Source organism: Microcaecilia unicolor, chromosome 10 (genome assembly GCF_901765095.1).
Source record: "Microcaecilia unicolor chromosome 10, aMicUni1.1, whole genome shotgun sequence".
In the NCBI taxonomy this organism is placed as follows: Eukaryota; Metazoa; Chordata; class Amphibia; order Gymnophiona; family Siphonopidae; genus Microcaecilia; species Microcaecilia unicolor.
This window is the reverse complement of record NC_044040.1, coordinates 143,983,142-144,008,149: the sequence shown is the minus strand read 5'-3', so window position 1 is coordinate 144,008,149 and position 25,008 is coordinate 143,983,142. Positions and strand designations below refer to the sequence as shown.

Genomic DNA, 25,008 nt, shown 5'->3' with positions numbered 1-25,008 from the left:
TGCTTTGCCACCCGGTCTAGCACCCTGCCCAGCATGGGCCAGGGCGGGAACACATAGAGAAGCTCTTGTGTCGGCCACTGTTGGAGAAGAGCATCTACTCCCAGGGATCGAGGGTCCCGTCCTCTGCTGAAAAAGCGCGGCACTTGGCAATTGGCCGATGACGCCATCAGATCTAGGCTCGGCTGGCCCCAGCGCTTCGTGATGTCCAAGAACGCCTGAGCAGATAGCTGCCACTCTCCGGGCTCCAAGGTATGGCGACTGAGAAAGTCCGCCTTGACATTCATGACTCCGGCAATGTGGGCCGCTGACAGCTGTTCCAGGTTCGCTTCCGCCCACTGGCATAGACTCATAGCCTCCTTGGCTAGAGGGGCGCTCTTGGTACCTCCCTGGCGGTTGACATAGGCCACAGCCGTGGCATTGTCCGACAGGACCCGTACTGGCTTCAACGCCAGTACCGGGATGAACTCCAAAAGCGCCAACCGAATGGCTCTGAGTTCCAGGAGGTTGATAGACCACTTTGCCTCTGCAGGAGACCAGAGCCCCTGCGCTGTCCTTCCCAAGCAGTGGGCTCCCCAGCCCGACAAAGAGGCGTCCGTCGTGACAACAAGCCACTACGGGGTCACCAGAGGCATTCCCGCAGACAACTTGTCTGTCTGCATCCACCAGCTCAGCGCCTTGCGCACTGCTGGATCCAAGGGAAGGCGCACAGCATAATCCTCCGACATCGGAGTCCAGCGCTGCAGCAGAGAGTGTTGTAGTGGTCTCATATGAGCCCTGGCCCTGGGCACTACTTCCATCGTGGCCGTCATAGAGCCCAACAGCTGCACATAGTCCCAAGCCCGAAGAGGAGAGGCTACTAGGAACTGGTCCACCTGAGCCTGAAGTTTGACAATCCGATTGTCTGGCAGGAACACTCTGCCCACTTGGGTGTCGAATCGAACTCCCAGATACTCCAGGGACTGAGTCGGGCACAGCTGGCTTTTCTCCCAGTTGATGATCCACCCCAGGGAGCTCAAAAGAGCAACCACCCGGTTCACAGCTTTGCCGCACTCTGCATAAGAGGGGGCTCGGATCAACCAGTCGTCCAGATAAGGATGGACTTGTACTCCTTCCTTCCTCAGGAAGGCCGCGATGACCACCATTACTTTGGAGAAGGTCCGCGGAGCAGTAGCCAACCCGAACGGGAGGGCTCTGAACTGGAAGTGTCGGCCCAGGACTGCAAAACGCAGAAAGCGTTGATGGGGAGGCCAGATGGGAATATGCAAGTACGCTTCCTTGAGGTCCAAGGATGCCAGGTACTCCCCTGCCTTCACTGCCGCTATAACAGAGCGGAGAGTCTCCATGCGCAAGTGCCGAACTTTCAAGGCCCGATTGACCCCTTTGAGGTCAAGGATAGGCCGTACAGAACCTCCTTTCTTTGGTACCACAAAGTAAATGGAGTAACGTCCCTTGCCAAGCTGATTTTCTGGCACCGGAACGACCGCACCCAGGCGGATCAGATTGTCCAAGGTCTGCTGCACTGCCACAGCTTTGACCGGAGACTTGCAGGGAGAGAGTACAAACCCGTCTCTTAAGGGTCGGCAGAACTCTAGCTTGTAGCCGTCTTTGATGACTTCCAGCACCCAAGCGTCTGAAGTTATTGTGGTCCACTCGCCCAGAAACGAGGACAGCCGTCCTCCAATCTGCACTGGGGTGTGGACCAAGGCCCCGTCATTGGGTACGAGACCCTGGGGGAGGACTGGAGGGAGCACCTCCGGGACGGCGGTCTCTGCGAAAGGAATGCTGCTTGGGGGAGAAGTTCCTCTTGAAGGAAGAGGAGGCAGAAGAGCCCGACCTGCCCGGGCGGTACCGACGGGCTTCCAGAAACCGTCCTCTGGAGGTACCGGGACGAGTACTAGCCCGAGCCCTGACCTCTGGTAACTTCTTGCCCTTAGACGTGCCGAGATCGGTCACGATTTTGTCCAGCTCGACCCCAAAGAGCAGCTTGCCTTTAAAAGGCAATTTCGCTAGGCGGGATTTAGAGGCGTGGTCAGCAGACCAATGCTTCAGCCAAAGCCACCGCCGCGCAGAGATTGTCTGAGCCATGCCTTTAACTGAGGCCCTCAAGACATCATACAGCAAGTCTGCCAAATAGGCCAAGCCCGATTCCAGGGCCGGCCAATCAGCCCTCAAGGAATGATCCGAGGGGGAAGCCCGCTGCACCAAAGTCAGGCACGCCCTGGCCACATAGGAGCCGCAAACTGAGGCCTGCAAACTTAAAGCAGCCGCCTCAAAGGACGACCTTAAGGCCGCCTCCAATCTTCTGTCTTGGGCGTCCTTTAGGGCCGTGCCACCTTCCACCGGCAACGCCGTTTTCTTAGTCACCGCAGTGATTAAAGAATCCACGGTAGGCCACAGATAGGCCTCACGTTCACTTTCAGGCAAAGGATAGAGGCGGGACATAGCCCTAGCCACTTTAAGGCTCGCTTCCGGGACATCCCATTGAGCCGAAATTAAGGTGTGCATGGCATCATGCACGTGGAAGGTTCTAGGCGGGCGCTTCGTCCCCAGCATAATGGCAGAGCCAACAGGGGCTGAGGGAGAGACGTCCTCCGGAGAGGAAATCTTCAAAATGCCCATGGCCTGCACTAACAGGTTGGGCAAATCCTCTGAGCTAAAGAGCCGCGCTGCAGAGGGGTCATCCGCTCCAACCGAGCGGGGATCCGTCTCCTCCAAGGAATCCGCAAAGGACCGTTGGGAGAACTCAGATACGCTGCCCTCATCTACATCGGAGGAGACAAAGTCCTCCAAGGCCTGGGAATCAACCTGAGGGCGTTTACCTCCGGGGGCCTCAAGCTCTTTACCAGACGAGGGAGCAGGGGCAGCGTTTTGCATAAGGAAGGCCTGATGCAGCAGCAAAACAAACTCGGGGGAGAAACCCCCCAGACTGTGCACTTCCGCAGCCTGGGCTACAGCCCTAGACGCACCCTCAACCGGCGCTCGCAAGAGCGGGGGAGAGACATGCTGCGCATCCAAGATGGCATCCGGCGCGACACTCCGCGAAGGAGCCACGTGGGAAGAACGGCGCTTAACTTTAGCCGCTTCTGTGCCGTCGCCCAAATTAGGGGCGTTCATGGCATCAATGTCTCCCACCTCAAGGGTGGCCCAAGAAGAAGCCGTCCGAGCCGCGTGGCCGACCAATATGGCGGAGGCGAGCCGCGGGGGATGGGCGTTTATGGCGGGAAAAACCGCCACACCGGAGGAAGGACCGGGACACTCATCGGTCACGAAACTGTCACCCAACAAGGGCGAATCAGACTTTAAGACCCCCGCATCCCCTCTGGAAGCGCACATGCGATCCGGGGAGCGACTCTTTGCGCCCTCGCCCTCCGACGCCATGGGCCACGTGGAGACCAATCGGGGAACCCCCTGCCCGCTATAAAAGGTAAAAATTACCTGCTGTCCGCTCCGAGCTGTAACGACCTGGTGTCCCAGTGAGTAGCTGCAATAAACGTTTAATAAACGTCGAAATAAACGCCTTTAAGGACGTTCAAAATTCTTTTTTTTTTTTTTTTTTTAAACGGAGCCAGCGGGAGGGGGGAGAAAAGGAGGGACCTGGCGCCACCAGGTTTGCACTTGCTCAAGAAGAGCCCTCAACAAAACCTAAAAATTAGGCTTGGAGGCCTAGCCAGAGCTGCTGCTGTGTGTGACCACCACCTGCTGAGATAGAGAACATACTGAGGAGTTTCCGGCAGCACATGACCACATATAGGGAGGCAAAAGTTTGCTCTCTATCTCCACCTGCTGGTAGATGGACACAACCCACCAGTCTATGGATTGATCAGCATGATGATATGGAAGACTACAATTGAAAGCCATACAAAATAAGTAAAATTCATTTAGATTTTGTAAAGGACTGAAAAATTGATGAGAAATTTTTAAATGAATTTTTATATGAAATTTTGTTGAAATGGCTACACAAATGAATGAGAACAACCAGGATAGATTTATACTGAAATACAGGGTTTTAAGACCACTGGCGTCACTTCTTTATGGCTTATTCACTGCAATTCTTTTTCCAAAAACATATGTATGCTAAAGTGCTGCTTTCTAAATGAAGAACCAAATCTGAGTTCACAAATAACTCCCAATGCTCCATTTCTTTATTCAAAAATGTCTGTCTGTTTCCAAGTTTCTTTACAAACTTGTCCCAACTTACTTACCCAACTTTCCTATTCACCCAGTTCCTCATTTTCTATGTCTCCTGCCAATGTTCTTTATGACTGCAAATCCAGTCAAATCTTGTGACAATGTTTTTCTAACAATACATCCATCATCAAAATCTCTGACCAGTTTTTCTCTCTCTTGAAATCCTATTTTCTCATCATTTATTTATTATCATTCTTGATATACCAAATGAAAGCCAAAAAGGATACTATGCAGTTTTTCATAATTTGCTCATTTGTGTTGCACACTGTATGCTACCCTTACGGTATTTAGAATGTATTTTCATATATGGCAATGGATACTGTCTATATTTTATACTTGACCCAATTTTAATAAGTATCATAAATAATATTCAAGTGGTATCAGCTAAATTTATACAGAAGGATGTGATATAAGGGCATTGATAGTATTTGGAGAGTCCCACTTAAGACAGGACAACCCAAAGTATGAGATAATCTACAGCAGCTCAGCATATGTGAGCATAAAGTTATGTGCATATCCTACCTGAGGCTGACATTGCTCTTATTTTTGTTTGCAGAGTTTCGAAGACCTACACCTTTCACTGCATCATCCCAGAATCCCATGTTGGAATTCTTGCCGTCAACACTGCTCCATATACTGCTGACAACATCTGATGTCCACTGGCTTGTGGTACTAGCATTTATGGTTCCCCAAACTGTGCTCCCAATGCTGCTGTGTAGGTTCGAGGGCTGTGGAGAACAAAGTAAGAAAGTGAAGGTTACAGAATGGACTACACAGGGAACCTAGAAAGATGGCTGTTCGAGCAAAAGCCACTCTATATTTCAGGTACTTTTGATTACAAAGCTTTGTAGTTTTACATGGGAAGAGAGGGGAGCTCGGTGTGAATTTATTAGGGGATCTTGTAGACTCATCTGTTCAAGAAAAAGATAACAAAAACAATCCCAAATAAAGGGAATCTTACAGTAAAGTTCTATTGGCTGGTAGTAAAATATATTGTTGCAAAGTGGGCAGGATTAGCTGGGCAGACTGGATGATTTTGTTGGTCTTATTCTGTTACAATCTATTATGTTACTATAAAGGTAATTTTATAAGCAATTTGAAAATGTAAAAACAGTGCTTTATATGTTCAAGCAGGCGCTTATAAATTGGCCCAAGAGTATACTGCACAAAAGTATGTACTTATAAAACACAGTACCTACTTTCATGTGATATATGTGTATGTGTTCCTGAGGATGGAGAGTAGGCAGAGCAGAGGTAGGACTGTAACTTATACATGTATTTCATAAAATACAACCAAAATGCAACTGCATCAATCTTTCAGGAGATCTTTCCAGTACACAAATTATCTCCAAATATACCATAAGTACATAAGTAATGCCACACTGGGAAAAGACCAAGGGTCCATTGAGCCCAGCATCCTGTCCACGACAGCGGTCAATCCAGGCCAAGGGCACCTGGCAAGCTTCCCAAATGTACAAACATTCTATACATGTTATTCCCGGAATTGTGGATTTTTCCCAAGTCCATTTAATAGCGGTTTATGGACTTGTCCTTTAGGAAACCGTCTAACCCTTTTTTAAACTCTGCCAAGCTAACCGCCTTCACCATGTTCTCCGGCAACGAATTCCAGAGTTTAATTACGCGTTGGGTGAAGAAAAATTTTCTCTGATTTGTTTTAAATTTACTACACTGTAGTTTCATCGCATGCCCCCTAGTCCTAGTATTTTTGGAAAGCGTGAACAGACGCTTCACATCCACCTGTTCCACTCCACTCATTATTTTATATACCTCTATCATGTCTCCCCTCAGCCGTCTCTCCTCCAAGCTGAAAAGCCCTAGCCTCCTTAGTCTTTCTTCATAGGGAAGTCGTCCCATCCCCGCTATCATTTTAGTTGCCCTTCGCTGCACCTTTTCCAATTCCACTATATCTTTCTTGAGATGCGGCGACCAGAACTGAACACAATACTCAAGGCGCGGTTGCACCATGCAGCGATATAACGGCATTATAACATCCTCACACCTGTTTTCCATACCTTTCCTAATAATTCTATTTCCCAACATTCTATTCGCTTTCCTAGCCGCAGCAGTACACTGAGCAGAAGGTTTCAGTGTATTACCGACAACAACACCCAGATCCCTTCCTTGGTCCGTAACTCCTAACATGGAACCTTGCATGACGTAGCTATAATTCGGGTTCTTTTTTCACACATGCATCACCTTGCACTTGCTCACATTAAACGTCATCTGCCATTTAGCAGCCCAGTCTCCCAGTCTCGTAAGGTCCTTCTGTAATTTTTCACAATCCTCTCGTGAGTTAACGACTTTGAATAACTTTGTGTCCTCAGCAAATTTAATTACCTCGCTAGTTACTCCCATCTCTAAATCATTTATAAATATATTAAAAAGCAGCGGTCCTAGCACAGACCCCTGAGGAACCCCACTAACTACCCTTCTCCATTGTGAATACTGCCCATTTAACCCCACTCTCTATTTCCTATCCTTCAACCAGTTTTTAATCCACAATAGGACTTTTCCTCCTATCCCATGACCCTCCAATTTCCTCTGTAGTCTTCCATGAGGTACCTTGTCAAATGCCTTTTGAAAATCCAGATACACAATACCAACCGGCTCCCCTTTGTCCACTTGTTTGTTTACTCCTTCAAAGAACTGAAGTAAATTGATCAGGTAAGATTTCCCCACACAAAAGCCGTGCTGACTCGGTCTCAGTAATCCATGTCCTCGGATGTGCTCTGTAATTTTTTTTTTTTTTTTTTTTTGACCATATCCAAAATCTTTATTCAATATCCAAACACTTATTTACAATAAATGGGATATATCCACTTGGACATTTCAACCACCCAATTCCTATAAATCTTGACTCTTAAAATCTAATACAACATATCAACCTGACTCATCACTCAATAAAATTAAATTTAGTTAATACCATACAGATGGTGTCCCACCCAGTCCTGATCAAAAAACGTACTTATCTCGTGCAAAAAGCACACACTATGTTTTTTGAGTGCTTCTTACATCCAACTGAATGTCATGCACAACTGCCAAATTCACCCATTAAATGTGGCTAAATCCTCCAGGATCAGGGACTGAACAAGCACCAGATGTCACCTCCACATGCCAGGTTGTATGCTTCAGTACTTTACTGTTTAAACTGTTTTATTGATGTCACAGTCAATAACAAATATAGTCAATAAACATTTACTTAAACCAAGTCTTTGTCCGTTTTGTTTCTTAACATAATCATATCTAAAGTGTCATCAAAAGTTTTAAAGGTACCCTTCCCCTTCCCCCCCTATACCTGAACCGTATAATTCTCATATCACCATTAATCAATAAACATATATATCATTAACTTTCCTTCCCTTCCTTTCCCGTGAGTGTGTTCACCAATAAACTACGAGCTCTGCTTGATAGAGCCTGTACATATGGTTCCCAGACTTCCCAAAACCGTTGTCTACTTCTAGGGCTACTGGACATAGCACGTGCTTCCATTCGCACCAGGGAGTGAAGCGAGCTCCTCCATTGCCAGAAGGATGGTCCTATATCTTGTGTCCAATGTTGTAATATACATTGCTTCCCAACAATTAGTACCTTATAGATAAATAGACTTTCTTTATGTCGCATTATTGACCCTCGTCCCCTTAGTCCAAGCACAACAGTTTTAGTCTCTAGCCGAAGCTTCCTGTGCAGCAAGGCCTCACAATATTCCAGCACTGGACCCCAAAATTTTTGTATAACCAGACATCCCCAAAACATGTGATACAGTGTTGCTCTCTGAAAATTACATTTACTGCAATGTGTTTCTTGCAATCTACCTGCGTAATAAGCCTGTATGGGAGAAAAATACGCTCTCATAATGATTCTAAATTGTATCTCCCTATATCTGGCACTAGCCACTTTATGTACTATCTCCTTTAGTGATTGGACTATATCTCCACTGCTGATCTCTACCTGTAAATCCTCAGACCATCGTCTTGCCACTGCTTCATAACTACGATGCTTGGCAATCAAGCTTAGCTGTTTATACAGTGTGGACACCGTAGTCTGTTCTCTTCCCTGAGGCAAAAACAATTTCACCAGCAACTCATACATCCCTCTATCACATTTTTCTCTAAGTAATTTCTCAATATAGCTGTGGATCTGGCAGTAAGCATACCATGTCACGTTCTCTACTCCCACCAAGTCCTCTAAAGCCTCCCTTGATATAATCTTTCCCGTATCTTGCATAACATCTGCCACTAATACCACTCCCTCCTGTGCCCACTTAATAAATTTCGGGTAAGCATTCCCTGGTTCGAATGCTCCATTTCCTACTAGTGGGAGGAGGTCCGTACATCGTGGGTTCTTATTTAGTCTCCTCAATATGTACTGCCATATACATCTCATTGGGTGCAATAAAATATGATGTTTCCATTCCTTTGGTAACATTTTACTCTCAACGTGCATCATATAATAGGGATGATATGGTCTAAACAATGCACACTCAATATTCCATGCCGTATGCTCTTCTGTTTCCATAATCCAATCTGCTAAGTGTCTAGCTAAACAGGCCCAATTATATTGTTTAATGTCAGGCAACCCCAGGCCTCCCTCTGTTCTTTTCCCATAGAGATATTCCAATTTAACTTTAGCCTTTTTCCCACTCCAACAGAACCTAGTCAACATGCCTCGAATCTTCTTTATATCTTTAGTCTGTAAAACTAGTGGCAACTGTCTTAATACATAGAGCCATTTTGGAAAAAGTATCATCGTAAATAAACCCACTCGCCCACTTAAAGTTAAGGGTAGTCCCTCCCATATTGCTAGTTTGTGGCGCGTATATTGCAATAACTTATCAATATTCTGTCTATATAATCTACTCGGATCACTTGTTAGAGTTATGCCTAGGTATTTAAATTCCTTGTTCGCCCATCTCAGTGGGAACCTACCCTTCCATTTCTCCCTTACCTGATTAGTTGTGGGTAATCCCTCTGACTTTTGGAAATTCAATTTAAATCCCGAAAAGGCCCCATATTCTTCAAAAACCTCCATCAACACCGGTAGCGAGCTCTCCGGTCTAGCTAGATGAACCAAAATGTCATCGGCAAACGCCGAGATCTTAAATTCTCTGGTTCCCAGATTTATACCTTCAATCTCAGGGTTATCTATGATTTCCCTGACCAACGGGTCTAGCGTAATAGCAAACAGTAAAGGGGACAGAGGGCATCCCTGTCTGGTACCTCTATTAATTACAAAATTTCGAGAGTACGCTCCATTAACCAGCACTCTCGCCATAGGGTTCTTATATAATATAGAGATTGCTTGTGTAAAGAAGCCTTCAAATCCGTACGCTCTTAATGAAGCGAACAGGAACTCCCACTCTACTCGATCAAACGCCTTTTCGGCGTCGAAGCTAATCAATAGTGAATCTCTACCCCCTCTGCACACATTCTCTATTGATGCCAATATCAGTCTAATATTTTTCCCACTCTGTCTGCCTTGTATAAATCCCACCTGAGGAGTTGCAACTATGCTGGGAAGCACTTTTGCCAATCTCGAGGCCAGAATTTTTGCTAGCAGCTTAGCTTCATAACTAATCAGTGAAATTGGTCTGTATGAGTCTGGTATAGTTGGATCCCTCTCAGGTTTTGGAAATACCACTATATCCGCAAGTCGCAAAGACTGTGGAAGTTCCCCTAATTCAACTGATCTATTAAAGGCTTTAGTTAAGGGACCTCCTATGTCCTGCATTAATATTTTATAGAATTCAGCCCTATATCCATCTGGCCCCGCAGCTTTATGTAAAGCACTAGCTTTAATTTCTTTAAGGACCTCCTCAGTCTCAATCGGTGTATTTAGCGCCCTTTTCTGTTGTTCTGAGATCTTTGTCTTGTTGATATTCTCTAAATATATGTCAGGGTCTAAATCATCTTCGTCTTTTTTGGCATATAGCCTAGCATAATAATCTTTAAATACTTCTCGTATCTCTGTATCATCATGTACTAGGTTCCCCCTCTGTGTCTTGACCGCCAACACTCTCCTCTGCCCCTTCGCCTTGCTCACCAGCCCTGCCATCAGCTTCCCTGGTTTATTTCCAAATCTATGCAATTGATATCTATAATATTCAACAGATTTACTGGCTCGCTGATGTAGCAGTTCATTTAAATTTACCTGAGTGGCTAACAATTGCTCTCGGATATGATTTGCTGCCCCTTGTCCATATGCCCTCCTCAATTGCACCAACTGTTTCCCCAATCTAATGATCTCCCGATCTCTCTGTTTTTTCTTTCTGACACTGTATGCTATAATCTCTCCTCTTAACACAGCCTTCCCAGCCTCCCAGAACAATATTGGTGTATCAGTATGAGATGCATTGTACAGTGCATATTCCTCCCATTTTCTCCTAATATATGGTCTGAAATCCTGATCATAATACAGATCCAAGGGAAATATCCATCTAAGCTGTCTGCTTTGTGAATTCAGATCTTTAAATTCAATAGATATTGCCGCATGATCCGATATTATCGTAGGATCAATTGCTGCCTCCATGATATCTGCAAAGCTGTCTTCATCTATCAGTATGTAGTCTATTCGTGATTGCGTGTGGTGAGCTCTAGAATAGTGTGTATAATCTTTGGTATTTGGGTTAAGAACCCTCCACACATCAACCACTCCCAGAGCTCCACACATCAAATTGATACCTTTATCCATCTCCCCTCTCGCACCTGCTACATTATGTGATTTGTCCATGGTGGGATCTGCTACTACATTGAAATCACCCCCAATTATCTTCTTCGAAACATTAAATTGCTGCATCTTGCTTATGAGAGTATGGAAGAATTTCTTACTGTACACATTAGGGGCATATATGTTGCTAATGAGGTAGGCTGTGTTATTCACCTTGACCTGTGCCAGAATGTATCTCCCTTCAGAATCAATACACAGCTGCCCCACCTCAACCTGGAGTGATTTATGGAACAATATCACTACCCCAGCCTTCTTCCCCACCGCAGGGGTCTCCAATACTGTCCCCACCCACCAGGTTTTGAGCTTAAGATGCTCCTGAGACGATAGATGTGTCTCCTGGAGGAGTGCTATATCTGCTCTTTTCTTTTTGAGACTATGTAATATTTTCTTTCTCTTAATGGGAGATGTGATACCTCCTACATTCCAGGAGTATATCCTTAAACCCATCAGTCTCCCAAATCTCGCTCATGCATCAACCAATATTCCACATCCGCATAAGGGCAGTCATGGTGTCCCAGCAGCACCACTCCTACTATTTGTTCAAGCAGCCGCTCATCATTCAACTCACTCATGTTTCTCTTCTGACTCCATGTATCTAATTGAGAATCTGTTAGCCAAGTTCTATATGTCTCCCTATCTCCCATCCCCCCCCTCCCTCCCTCCCATCTCCCATCCTTCAAATCCTCCCTCCCTCCCTCCTGTTCAAAGAACTAGTCACTTATTAACACCTGCATTCACCCTGCAGTTATCATTTACCCCTCCAACTCTTCCCATTCCTAACGACCTACTCATTCACAAATTAACAGGTCACTTTTCATATACCAGTATTTGATCATCTTCTGTTGTAACCACCTTTCAATAGTTCAGCATACTGTGCTGTGTTTCAGTTCTGTGTGGTCTTTCAGCCTTATTTGCATTCCGCCTCTCCATGCTCGTACGACCTTGAAATTCCATATTATATTCCACAGTCCATGTCTGTTTCCCCTATTGTCATCTATGTATTGTATCGTCAATAAGATCCCATATATTCAAGCATGAACATGTCTAATTAAATCTCTGTTTCATCATTCAATGTTCAATCTTTGAGAGATCAAAATGTTTCCCAAGGGTGGTTTTCCATAGCAAAATAGTTTCAATTAAACCTCTGTCCTGTAAAGCTCCAAAAAATGCTTCTGTAATTATATCCTTCCTCTTAGAGGGTCTATTCACCCCCATGTTGTTGAATGTATGCTTTAGCTGCTTCAACTGTGTCAAAAAATTTGGTGACTCCATTGATCGTGAGGCGCAGCTTAGCCGGATATAGGAGCGCAAATTTTATTTTTTTATTGAAAAGGTCCGTACATATAGGTGCGAAGGACTTCCTCCTCGCCTGCACCTGCTGGGAATAATCCTGAAAACACAGGATCTTCTTATCTTGGTAGGTGAGGGTATTGCCTCCTCTTATCGCTTCCAGAATATGTTGTTTATGTCGAAAGTTCAGAGATTTTAGTATGACTACTCGCGGCCTGTTCTCATGCTGTCTCGGAGGCCCAACTCTATGAGCCCTTTCAATACAAAAACTCTGTAATTTGTCCTCTAAGTGCAATGATTTCGGCAGCCAATCCTCCAAAAAGGTGGGCAGATCTTTATCCATGAGCGATTCTGGGAGCCCAACCAGACGCAGGTTATTTCGCCTGCTCCTATTCTCCATATCATCGATCTTTGTCTCCAGATCCTGTACTCTCCGCTCCAATTTCTTGTTGATCTCTTTCTGCGCCCCTACCGTCTCCTCCATCTCTGAAATCCGCTGTAAACCTTCATCTAGCTCCATATTTATACTATCAATACGCTCATGAGCTTCCTCCGTCCGATCGAGCAATTGCTGAAGTTTTTTGTCCAGCGCAGCTTCGACCGCCGCTGTAACCTCGGCCGTGATTTCCGTCAGCCATGCGGATCCCACCGCTAATTCTCCGGGATCTCTCTGGTCGGCCATCTTGTTTTCTGGCAGTTTCGATTTGTCTCGCTCTCTCCTCACCGATTTCGCTGCCATTCTATGTTTCTCCACTCGATCTCCACTCGCCAATCGCTCTCCCACCGATTATGAGTAAAAATGTGGCGTTTCGCTCCTTGGGTAAGTCAAATTATCTGATTTCCGGGTGAATGTGCGCGGAGCCTAGCTTTCCAGCGTCAGCCCTGCACCATGGCGTCACGTGACCTCTGTAATTTTGTTTTTAATAATAGCCTCTACCATTTTCCCCGGCACCGACGTCAGACTCACCGGTCTATAATTTCCCGGATCTCCCCTGGAACCTTTTTTAAAAATGGGCATTACGTTGGCCACCCTCCAATCTTCCGGTACCACGCTCGATTTTAAGAATAAATTGCATATCACTAGCAGTAGCTCCGGAAGCTCATTTTTCAGTTCTATCAGTACTCTAGGATGAATACCATCCGGTCCAGGAGATTTGCTACTCTTTAGTTTGCTGAACTGCCCCATTACATCCTCCAGGTTTACCGTGAAGTCAGTAAGTTTCTCCGACTCGTCCGCTTGAAATATCATTTCCGACACCGGTATCCCACCCAAATCTTCCTCGGTGATGACCGAAGCAAAGAATTCATTCAATCTCTCCGCTACGTCTTTGTCTTCCATGATCGCCCCTTTTACCCCTCGGTCATCCAGCGGTCCAACCAATTCTTTTGCTGGCTTCCTGCTTTTAATATACCGAAAACAAATTTTACTATGCTTTTTTGCCTCTAATGCTATTTTTTTTTCGTAATCCCTCTTGGCCTTCTTTATCTGCGCCTTGCATTTGCTTTGACACTCCTTATGCTGCTTCTTGTTATTTTCAGACGGTTCCATTTTTAAGGCATTTCTTTTAGCCCTAATAGCTTCCTTCATCTCACTTTTCAACCAGGTCGCCTGTCTTTTGGAGTTCCGTCTTTCTTTTCTAATTTGTGGAATATGTTTGGCCTGGGTCTCCAGGATTGTATTTTTATACAGCGTCCATGTTTGTTGTACAGTTTTTACCCTCTCAGTTGTCCCCCACTTCAGCGGTGCCACTTACTGAATATAAAATTTAAACCAGTACGATTTATGCACCCACCTCCTCATCGGTCCTTAGGTATAAAAGTTTTGTTCAATTGTTTTTAACAATTCAATTATAATAAGGATAGCTTAGTTAAATGTAATTAGAATACTTATCTCAAGATGATGCCATTATCAGGCAATTAAATAATCCCCCTATTGACTGATAATTGCTTCATCTTGAGATGAGTATTCTAATTACATTTAGCTAAGCTACCCTTATTATAATTGAATTGATAAAAAAAAAATGTGAAAATATTGGACAAAACTTTTATACAAAAGGACCGATGAGGAGGTTGTGTACATAAATGCCATTGGTTTAAATTTTATATTCAATAAGTGGCACCGCTGAGGTCTACGGTATATTTGAACTATATTGGAGGTGACGTGTGCACTGGATTTCATAAAATATACGCATGTGCACTGATTTCTATGGACACATACATGCACAAAAGTTATTTCTAACTCACAGCAGGTATAAATTTATGTCGGAGCAAAGTAGACTATTTTCTACAAGCATATAGATGTCTTAGAGGCATATTTTCAAAGCACTTAGCCTTCCAAAGTTCCATAGACACCTATGGAACTTTGGAAGGCTAAGTGCTTTGAAAATATGCCTCTTAGTATAAAATTATCCACTTCATTTGGATTGATACGACTTACCGTGGTGGAACAGGTAGTGACAGGAATGCTTGTGCCACGTGCCCTGTTCTGCTGTTGGTGTTTTTGCATCTGCCTGGTCTCCTCCTGCTGGATCTCTAGTAGGGACTTGGTGGTACCTACTGGCTTGGACACATTCCCCCAGCTTGAAAGCTTTTGTTGCTGCTGTTGCTGCAGTTGCTGTTGGTGCAAAGCCTTCATCAACTTTCGTTGCTGTCGCCTCTGTTGTAAGAGACAAATCAACTCCATCTGTTTTCTAGCACCAGTAATTCTCTCATAGAACTACACTCATTGTCTAACAATCCACTGGCATGTTGTTTAAAGGCCCTACATAAAGTCAGCCAGCTTTTTTAAATCTGTCATTTGAAGCAACAGAAATAATTTCCTTGTTTCAGATTTATCTACTTCAGAAAATCTGGTACCGAATGCAAACTATAAACAATTATCTTTGGGGGGATCATTGGAACATAAGTGTAAGTAGTAGTGCAACCCTGGAATTAGCCAACATACTTTTGCCAAAGTCAAGGATGAAAATACTAAATCACAAAAGTTAAAAGAAAATGAAGTTACTTAACCTGTAGCAGATGTTCCCCAAGGACAGCAGGACTTGAATTATCACATATGGGTGAAGTCATTGATGAAGACCAGCGTGGGAAGCAACGTCACAGCTTTTTCCAGAAGCCTTTGGGTAGGTTCACCACACATGTATGCCAGAACCCACCTGTTGCTGTTGACAGGACTTCCTCAGTCCATTAAATAGTTTTAGGAATACAACTCCTTGGGGTTGTGAGGATTCAAGTCTTGTTGTCCTCAGAGAACATCTGCTACAAGTAAGTAATTTTGTTTTCCTTGAAGACAAGCAGGGCTGTGAATCCTCATGTATATGACTCCCTATCTATAGGTTGCCTTCAACAGAAAAAAGGGGATGGCACAAGAAGCGGCACTGCAACAAGCACACACCTACTGAAAGAAGGGCATAGGGGAAATGGAGTTGGATTCCAAACCCCATATAAATTTTGCAGGACTGTCTGGCCAAATCAACTGCTGCATTGGGGAGTCCTGGTCTAAGCAATAAATGAGATACAAATGTAAAGATGAAAGCCCATGCTGCAGCTCTGCAAATCTTTTCTATGGTGGCCGATCTCAAGTGGGCTACCAATGCAGCCACAGCTCTGACATTATGAGTCGTGACATGAATTTCCAGAGTCAGCCCTGCCTGCACATAAGTGAAGGAAATGCAGTCTGCTAGCCAATTGGAAAATGTGCAGTTGCTGATGGCAGACCCAATCCTGTTTGAGCCATTTCCAAAACACTCAATGAGAGCTCCTATGATGGGGACTTGTGTCTCTTATGAGGTGGAGAGGGAGAAAATTGGATCGCTCCTCTTCAGATTCCCAGGCATGTTCTGACTCAAACTCACAGAAGTCAGTTGTTGAAATCACGGGAAGTGACATCATCAGACGATATGGCGGCTTAGCTTCATAGCTCCTCTCCCAGTACCCGATTAAAGTGCTAATTAGCGGTTGCTAACGGGAAAAAACGTGGCAAAAGCGAACTGATTTCTTCCTCAAACAGCAGTAGTTATAAGTAAAGCTGCATCAGCTTGGAAAAAAGATGCGGAGAGGCAGGAGAGAAGCATGGTGGGCAGGGCCACTAAACGCCACAAGTCTCCAGAGCGGGCCTCTCCGTCGGACTCGGATTCCGCCTTGTCCCTGGCTGAGACACGCGTGCTCCCCGCGAAAAAGGGCATTTCCAGTGAGCTCCGCAAGTTTCTGTCCAACATCCAGGACGAGATTAAACAATCCAAGGATGAGATTCTGGAGCGAATGGATTCGCTGAGTTCGGATCTCAGAGAGCTGGGAGGCAGGATGGAGGAGGAAGAGCTGAAACTCGATGAGCATGCGGAAACCCTGAAAAAGCACACCACAATGCTTCAGGAGCTGAAGAAAAAGAATGCGCACTTAGAGTATAAGCTGGATGATCTAGAAAATAGAGGCCGGCGGAATAATCTCCGGTTCTGGGGAGTCCCTGGAGGAGAGACTGAGGACCTGTCGGCGATAGTGCAATCTCTGTGCGCTATATTGTTGGGTTCTGAGGCGGGAGAGACACCGTGTGAATTGAACAGAGCACTGGGCACTCGGAAGGAGCAGCAGACGAGGGACATAATAGTGCGCTTCCATAAGTACGAGGTTAAAGAAAAAATACTTGCGTGCGCTCGGAAGGTAAAGAGCTTGGAACATGGCGGGGCCCAGGTTCTGGTTTACCAGGACCTTTCACAATATACTCTGCAACAGAGGTGTCAGCTGAAACCAGCCCTCAATATTCTGACTAAGAATCAAATGCAATATAGATGGGGCTTTCCATTCTCCCTAAACTTTGCTCTGAAGAGCACTAAATATAGAGTTCAGTCGCTTGCGGAAGCTTGGGAAGCTTTACACGCAGCAGGATTGGTGACCTCCAATGTTCCTCCTGGGGCTGTGGCATCTATAACACGAGCTAAGCTCCAAAGATGGCAGCAAGTTCCAGAGTCCACTAAGCACAATACTCAGAAGCGATGAGATGGCTCGAGAATGATGGACTGGGGATGTATGGACTGAGTTTGAAGGGGGCTGGCAATTGGGTTAAGCCTTTCAGAATTCATTCACTTTTTAGGGATAAGAGTTTGAATTGCTGTTGGTTTGTTGGATGTGAGTAGTGAATGGGGGGGAGGGATATGGGGAATGGTATGTTGGCTAAAGGGAAAAATGGCTGCAGGGGAATTGGTTTATGTGGGTGGGTTAGTAAATGGGAGCAGTGACAGAGGGAGGATGGGATGGAATATGAAGAGACCATGAGGGGGTGGGGGAGGGGTGTGTGGCTGGGGAGAGTGTGGTGGGTAACTTCCTTGATTCCCACTTGGGGGAATGGGTCCTCTAAGTGGTGTTAGTGTTGGGGGCAAGGGGGGGTTAAGGGGGGGTAGGGTAGGGGACATGGCTTGGTACTAAGGGTTCGGGGCTCTCACAATAGGGATGTAAGGTTTTTGCTGTGTAATAATGACATGCATTGTTTATATTTCATGAGATGAGTACAGACTTAAAGATAATATCTTATAATGTTAGGGGCTTGAATATGCCTCAGAAGAGACAGAAGTTCTATAAGGAACTTAAGCAGCTTAGACCACATCTGGTTCTCTTGCAGGAGACACATTTGGGGCGAAGGCATGAAAGACTTCTCTCTCAATCTAGCTACCCGGTGGCATACTTTGCTTCCGCTGAGGGTTCAAAAAAAGGTGGGGTGGCAATTTTGATACACTCCTCGGTGGGGGCACAAGTAATGAATGTTAAGAGGGACCCGGGGGAGGGGAGGGGGGGCGTTTTATACTTTTGCACATTAAAACTGACCAAGTAGATTTAACGGTAGCGTCTATACATGCTCCTAATAGTGGGCAAGAGGAGTTTTTTGCGAAGGTCAGGCATTCTTTGGCGGAATTTGCCCTGGGTTTTCTAATATTAGGGGGCGACTTTAATGCTGTGGTGAATCCTGGTCTAGACCGAACAGGGGCCACTAGAATTGAGGGGAAAAAGGAGGCACTAGCACTGGAATCATTAGCTTACTCCATGGGCACAGTGGACTTGTGGAGATTGACACATATGAAGGATACAGATTACACATTTTATTCACCAGTGCATCACTCATATTCTCGTATTGACTATATATTTCTAGATATTGCACTGGTGGAGAAGGGACCAGAGGCGGGGATAGGCAGCATGACACTATCGGACCATGCCCCAGTTTGGGTCTCCTTGCCAAGTATAAGGGCAGAAACAAAGGATAAGAAATGGATGCTTAATGCTAGTGTTTTGCAGGAGGGGGAGGTGGTAGAGGGTGATAGAAAAACGTTAAAAGAATACTTGGAGTTTAATCTTGATTCGGGGCCCTCAATCAGCACAGTGTGGGATGCTCTGAAGGCGGTATATACTGGGGCTATTTCCTGCAATTAGCTAGTAAACACTCCAAGGCCCGTAAGGCACAGATAGCGAGCTGTTTGGAGAGGATTCGCTTGCTGGAGGTTCAACATAAGGCTAGTGGGTCCGCTCAGGTCTTGCAAGAGCTGAGGAGGCAGAGAATGTTGCTTGATTCTGTTTATTCAGAACAGCTTAGTTTGTTGCAGGCAAAAAATAGAGTGGGCTCTTACGAGTTTGCTAATAAGGCTGGACGCCTCCTGGCAACACGGCTGCGTAGGCAAAAATTTGACCGCTCGATCCTGAAGGTGCGTGATGCATAGGGAGGTGAATTGTGTAAATCAGAGCAAATACTCAAATGATTTGGGGAATTTTATCAAGCATTATACACACAGGAGATTAGCCCTTCCCTGGATTCTGTAGAGCAATACCTGATAGATAGCGACCTTTCTTCTTTGACCCACCAACAGCAGGCAATGCTGGATAAGCCGGTTACCCCTGTGGAAATACAGGAGGCCATTAGAAGTATGCCTTCTTGTAAGTCACCTGGGCTGGATGGATTTCCCAATGAGTTTTACAAGACGTTTGCACCTGAGCTGGCTCCGCTTTTGGCGGATTTGTTTAATCAGGTGGGGAGGGGGGGAACTTTGCCTCTCTCCATGGAGGAGGCCTGGATAGCGATATTGCCCAAACCAGACAAAGATCATACTGACTGTGGTTCATACAGGCCTATCTCGGTTTTAAATGCTGATGTTAAAATACTGGCTAAGGTGCTGGCAAGCCATCTGGCGCCGTTGCTCCCGGTTCTCATACATCCTGATCAAGTGGGCTTTGTGTCCTATCGCAAGGCAATGGATAACATAAGGCGTGTAGTAGATCAGGAGTGGAGGAGTGGCCTAGTGGGTTAGGGTGGTGGACTCTGGTCCTGGGGAACTGAGGAACTGAGTTCAATTCCCACTTCAGGCACAGGCAGCTCCTTGTGACTCTGGGCAAGTCACTTAACCCTCCATTGCCCCATGTAAGCCGCATTGAGCCTGCCATGAGTGGGAAAGCGCGGGGTACAAATGTAACAAAAAAAAAAAAAAAATCTCATGTATTTGGCTAAGAGAGACCAGAGACTGCTTTGTCTTCTTAGTCTGGACGCGGAAAAAGCCTTTGATGGGGTTCACTGGCCCTTTATGTATAAGGTTCTGAAGGCCTTGGGGTTCGGGGCGCAGTTTAGGAGGTGGATACAGGCGTTCTACGATTCCCCCAGAGTATGTGTGAGGGTTAATGGGAGCAATTCGGAGCTGTTTACATTGTATAGAGGAACCCGACAGGGATGTCCCTTGTCGTCCTTATTATTTGCTATGGTTATGGAACCTTTTGCTTCCAGAGTGCGAATGGACCAGGCTATCTCAGGAGTTAGAATAGCAGGTAGGACACACAAGATGGCCCTATTCGCTGATGATGTTTTGTTATTTGTGACTCGCTCCTTGTCAACGTTTCCGAGTCTCATACGTGTCATAGATGAATACTCGGCAGTATCCGGGTTTAAGGTAAATATGGCAAAATCAGAGGCTTTGAATGTAACACTTTCCGTGGAGGTAGTTGAGTCCTTGAGGGCATCTTTTTCTTTTCGCTGGGCTAAAAAGCAACTTAGATATTTGGGGGTGAATCTGACCGCAGACCTATCTGAGTTGTTTTTGGCTAATTATAAGGGCCTGGCCAGAAATATCGCGGCGAATCTGGAAAGGTGGGGGGATCTGGTCTCATGGTTTGGTAGAATAGCTATTGTTAAAATGAATGTCTTGCCACGTTTGTTATATCTATTTTAGGTGCTGCCTGTGATGATGCCCAGGCGATTTATAGCAGCATTACAAGATCGCACAGTGCGTTTCGTCTGGGCAGGTAAATGTCGACGGCTATCGCGTAATCTTTTATATCAAGAGAGGAGGAGGGGTGGGATGGGTGTCCCTAACCTCATATGGTACTATAGAGCGGCACAAGGGAAGGCCGCAATTGAATAGTATCAGGACTATCCGGATAGACAATGGGTACACTTGGAACAATACTCTATGGGTTCGAGGCCACTGGGTGCCCTTATGTGGCTTCCGAGGACTTTTAGATCGCTGGTGGAGGGAATATGTGTGTCTGTACATGTTACACTTTATTACTGGGACAGTCTTTTCCCCAAGAAGCAGTGTGTTCTGTCCTATCTTTCACCAATAGCATTTAACCCTCTATTCTTGCCAGGAAGCACGAAGGGGGTCTTCACAAGATGGTATGGGGAGGGTGTGAGAACCTGGGGCCAAATGTTTGAAGCAGATTCTTTGCTGTCCTTTAATGCCTTGAAGACTAGATATCCTGTGGTGGGGGGGGGGGGGGGGGGGACGAACGAATTCGCGTATCGCCAACTGTCTCATTTCCTTAGGACTGAGGCAGTTAGAATGGTAATGACCCGGGAAAGGTTAGGTCTGGAGGAGATTTGTGAAAAATCATATTCCTCTCGTGGTCTGATAAGTCGGTTATACAAATGTGCTAGTGCACAATCTCCATGTTATAGTATACACAGGAGAGGCTGGGAGAAGAAACTGGGTGTGTAGTCCTGGGTGAAACTGAGTGGGAGAGAATGGAAAGAGCAGTGGTGGGGGTGTCAACCCATGTACCATTGAAGGAGAATGCAGTGAAAGTGCTGTTTAGATGGTATCTCACCCCGGATCGTCTCCAGCGAATATATCCGGCCTCCTCAGACCTGTGCTGGAGGAAGTGTGGCCAAAGGGGAACAATGGGGCATGTGTGGTGGAGTTGTGTAAAAGTTAGAGCGTTCTAGAAAGCGGTCCATAGTAGGCTGCAGACTTGGGTGGGGTGCCCAGTTTCATGGGCTCCAGTTTTCCTCTTTTCTGCCAGGGTGGCAGGTCTTACCTCGACTCAACAGGCACTGGTGAGGCATGCAGTTGGTACAGCACGGCTGGTTATTGCATTTTACTGGAAACAGGCGGGCATCCCTCCGGTCACGAGATGGCTTAATAAATTGAGATGTGTGTGTGAAATGGAGAGGCTCATAGCAGAGCGAAAGCAACAGAAGAGTAAATGGCACTTGGTATGGAAATTTTTTATTCTTGGTACTCAAAGTGCTTAATGTGAGTGACGAGAATTTGGTATGGATGGGAGTGGCAAGCAGTGTTCCATGGGGTTGGGTGGGGGTAAGGGGGGGAGGTACAGGGAGGGAGATAAATGTATATGTGAAAATTCAAAAAGTTTGATGTTCAATGAAGTTAATACATGGAAGTTGAAACTGTTGGAAAAGGGTGCACTAGGTGTCCTTGATTGCGTGTATAAATTATGCAACAGTGCTATGTTATCGTTGCTCGTTGAGCCTATTGTAATGTTTTAATGGTAAATAAAGACTTCATACAAATAAAAAAACAAAACAAAACAGTGATGCTGAATCTTCAGCCTTACACCAAGCCAAGAAATACTCCATTCCTTGAATTTCTGTATGAGCTGCTCCTTGAAAGCTGCCATCAACAAAGGCATGGGCATCACAGTAGGAGTGGCAACATCCTCCTGAGTTATTTGAGGCATACTGGAACTAGGGTTTTCAGGTCTGTGGAGACTGGCATACCCTTTCTGATGGAATGTAGGATGAGCAGTCATGCCAAGGGTGCTTTGAGGACACCAGTGACCTTGGTGTCTGGCTTTGATGGAGAGTGATGTTGGGATATGTCAGCTACTGCCAGTGGTGTGCTGGAGCCGGCTCGCATGAGTCGGTTGTTAAATTTTCTTCCGACTTGCGAGCCGGTTGTTAAAACGCGCGAGCCGGCTCTGGCTCTCCACCTTCCCGCCGCCCTCCCTCCGGATCCGGTCCCTCACTGACTCCTTGTCCTTCGAATTCTTCGGGGCAGGCAGTCTTGCCTGCCCACTGCCAGCGCTGACTCTTCCCTCACTGCCGGTTCGCGCTTTAAAAATGGCCACCGGGACTTCCAGAGGCGGCCTTGCGAGACTTCTGCTGAAACACTGTACATGTTGAGGTATTCCCAGTGTCTGATTGTATATCATGAACCATTGTCTTTACTTTGGTTCAGGGCTCAAGTCCTCCTAAAAGCTGACAGGCCCTAAGTTTGTATAATACTGGCCTGAGCTTCAGAGCAGTGAAAACCACATGATCAGTTGAGAAACCTAACTGCAAGCTAGAATGAGGAATGGGCGTAGCTGGACAGACAGATTAACATAGTGCAACATCATAGTGGTCACAGATGTTCTGCAGCTGTAGAACCTGATAACCCCAAAGGAAGGTGACTTTGTATTCCTAGAAGAACCAATATTATTATTAGCATTTCTAGGTAAAAATATTATTAGTCTTTCTGAGTACTAACCAACTTATTATCATATATCCAATAAGTGCTAACCACGATATTATAGACAATAAGTGTGTTTATTGTCGTATTGCCTATGAATAATTTGTTGCCACCATTAAGGTATAAGAGTGATTGTATTTCCTACTTCTAGGGAGATCTGGATTGCAAATATCTTTGTATAACAACCATTCTCCCCAAAGCAATTACTAATTGTATCTGTATTTGGTAAGTTACTAATAAAAGATTTGAATTGCTTTCTCAACTGCACGTAGCCTCGGGTGATTTATTTCCCACTAACAAATTACAAGTGGCTGGCCCATTGGTATTTGGGAGGAGGGATAAATTCACCCTAAAATTCTCCTGATCCATGGAAACTGATGTATGTTGATCAACAAGCCTTCTCAACAAAAAGTTTTTCTCTTTTCTCCACCCCAAATCCTTCTATGACATTTGTGAACAGAGAATACAACAAGAAGGATTATGGTCTGGTCCTACACACTGTAGGCTCCATGAGCAGGTATTCATAATGGATATGGTCCTGTTGCACCAGAACACTTCTTGAAGCTCCTAGGGGTCTTCTTTTGGAAAAATAGCCACAGCTAAATCAAATGATTAACCGAAGGCTAAAATATCCCAGACCAGGAGCTCAAGATCTAAAAATGACCCAGACTGAGCTAACAAGACAAAAGAATGGAAACTTGAAATGGCAAAAAAAAAAAAAAAACAAACAAAGGGACTACTGGGTATTCTGTGAAAATTCATTAACAGTTACATGACATACAGAATAACAATGAAAATTAAGCACAGGTACTGCAGTGATCATGACTGAAAAGAGGTCCAATTGACTCCACAGAAAAGATGAGACTAAGAAGGACCAACTTGACAGCAGCAATTGGCATGCATGCACAGTGAGTCTACGAAAGGATTTCTGGAAAATGTTGCTGGGATATTGCTTCCTGCACCAGGCTATGTCAGTGACATTGCTTGTCCTTGGAGAAATTCTGCAAACAAAAACTTCAAGCACACAGGGACCTAGACAAGATTGCGCAGGAGTCCCAGACTTAAAAAAAACCCAACACAAAACCACCTAAGGGGAATTACTTGAAAAGCCAGTTTTCCTGGGAAAGTTAATTAGCAAGTAAGAATAAATTTCACCTTACTTATCCTGTTAGACTAGTCCAGACAAGTGGGACATATCCAAGCTTCAAGGTCCCAGGTAGAAGAAGGACAAGGCACCCATGAGCAGGGCTGTGGAGTCAAGAGTCTGAAGCAATTTTGGGTGGAGTTGGAGTTAATAAAAATGTACTGACTCAGACTCCAGTTTCAAAAAAACAAAAACAAAAAACAATGTATGGTAAATTTATCATTTTGTACTTCTATATCCGTATCTTTGTCCTGGATAGCGAAGATACATACCTGTAGCAATGAATGCCCCACTCCTGCTGGTAAGACCTGAAATGGTTACTGTGGACTTGGTCTGGGAAGTGCTAACTTCTCTGAATGAAGCGGTTACCTCCTTAACCTGTCATTAAAATCATCCATAGTACCTGAAGATTGGAGGGTGGCCAATGTGATGCCAATTTTTAAAAAGGGTTCTCGGGGTGATCCAGGAAATTATAAACTTGTAAAGCCTGACATCAGTGCCGGGCAAAATAGTGGAAACTATTATAAAGAATAAAATTACAGAACATGTAAAACATGGTTTAATGGGACAGAGTCAGCATGGGTTCAGCCGAGGGAAGTCTTGCCTCACCAATTTGCTTCATTTCTTTGAAGGCATGAATAAACATGTGGAAAAAAGGTGAGCTGGTTGATGTAGTTTATCTAGATTTTCAGAAATATTTTGATAAAATTTCTCATGAGAGACTCCTGAGAAAATTAAAGAGTCATGGGATAGGTGGCAAGGTTCTGGTGTGGATTAGGAATTGGTTATTGGACAGAAAACAGAGGGTAGGATTAAATTGTCATTTCTCTCAATGGAGGAGGGTGAACAGTGGAGTGCCACTGGGACCGGTGCTATTTAACATATTTATAAATGATATGGAAATTGGAATGACGAGTGAGGTGATCA

General features: G+C 45.2%; 1 protein-coding gene across 3 annotated transcripts in view; it reads right to left on the bottom strand.

The window, feature by feature from the left end:
• GIGYF2 (GRB10 interacting GYF protein 2) overlaps positions 1–25,008 on the bottom strand; it is a 734,963-nt gene that overhangs the window by 120,916 nt on the left and 589,039 nt on the right. For all 3 annotated transcript variants that reach the window (XM_030217174.1, XM_030217173.1, XM_030217175.1), the window contains 2 exons: positions 14,660–14,878; positions 4,711–4,916 (listed from right to left, as the gene is read on the bottom strand). In XM_030217174.1, coding sequence (XP_030073034.1) covers positions 4,711–4,916; positions 14,660–14,878 — 425 coding nt within the window. The remainder of the gene's footprint in view (positions 1–4,710; positions 4,917–14,659; positions 14,879–25,008) is intronic.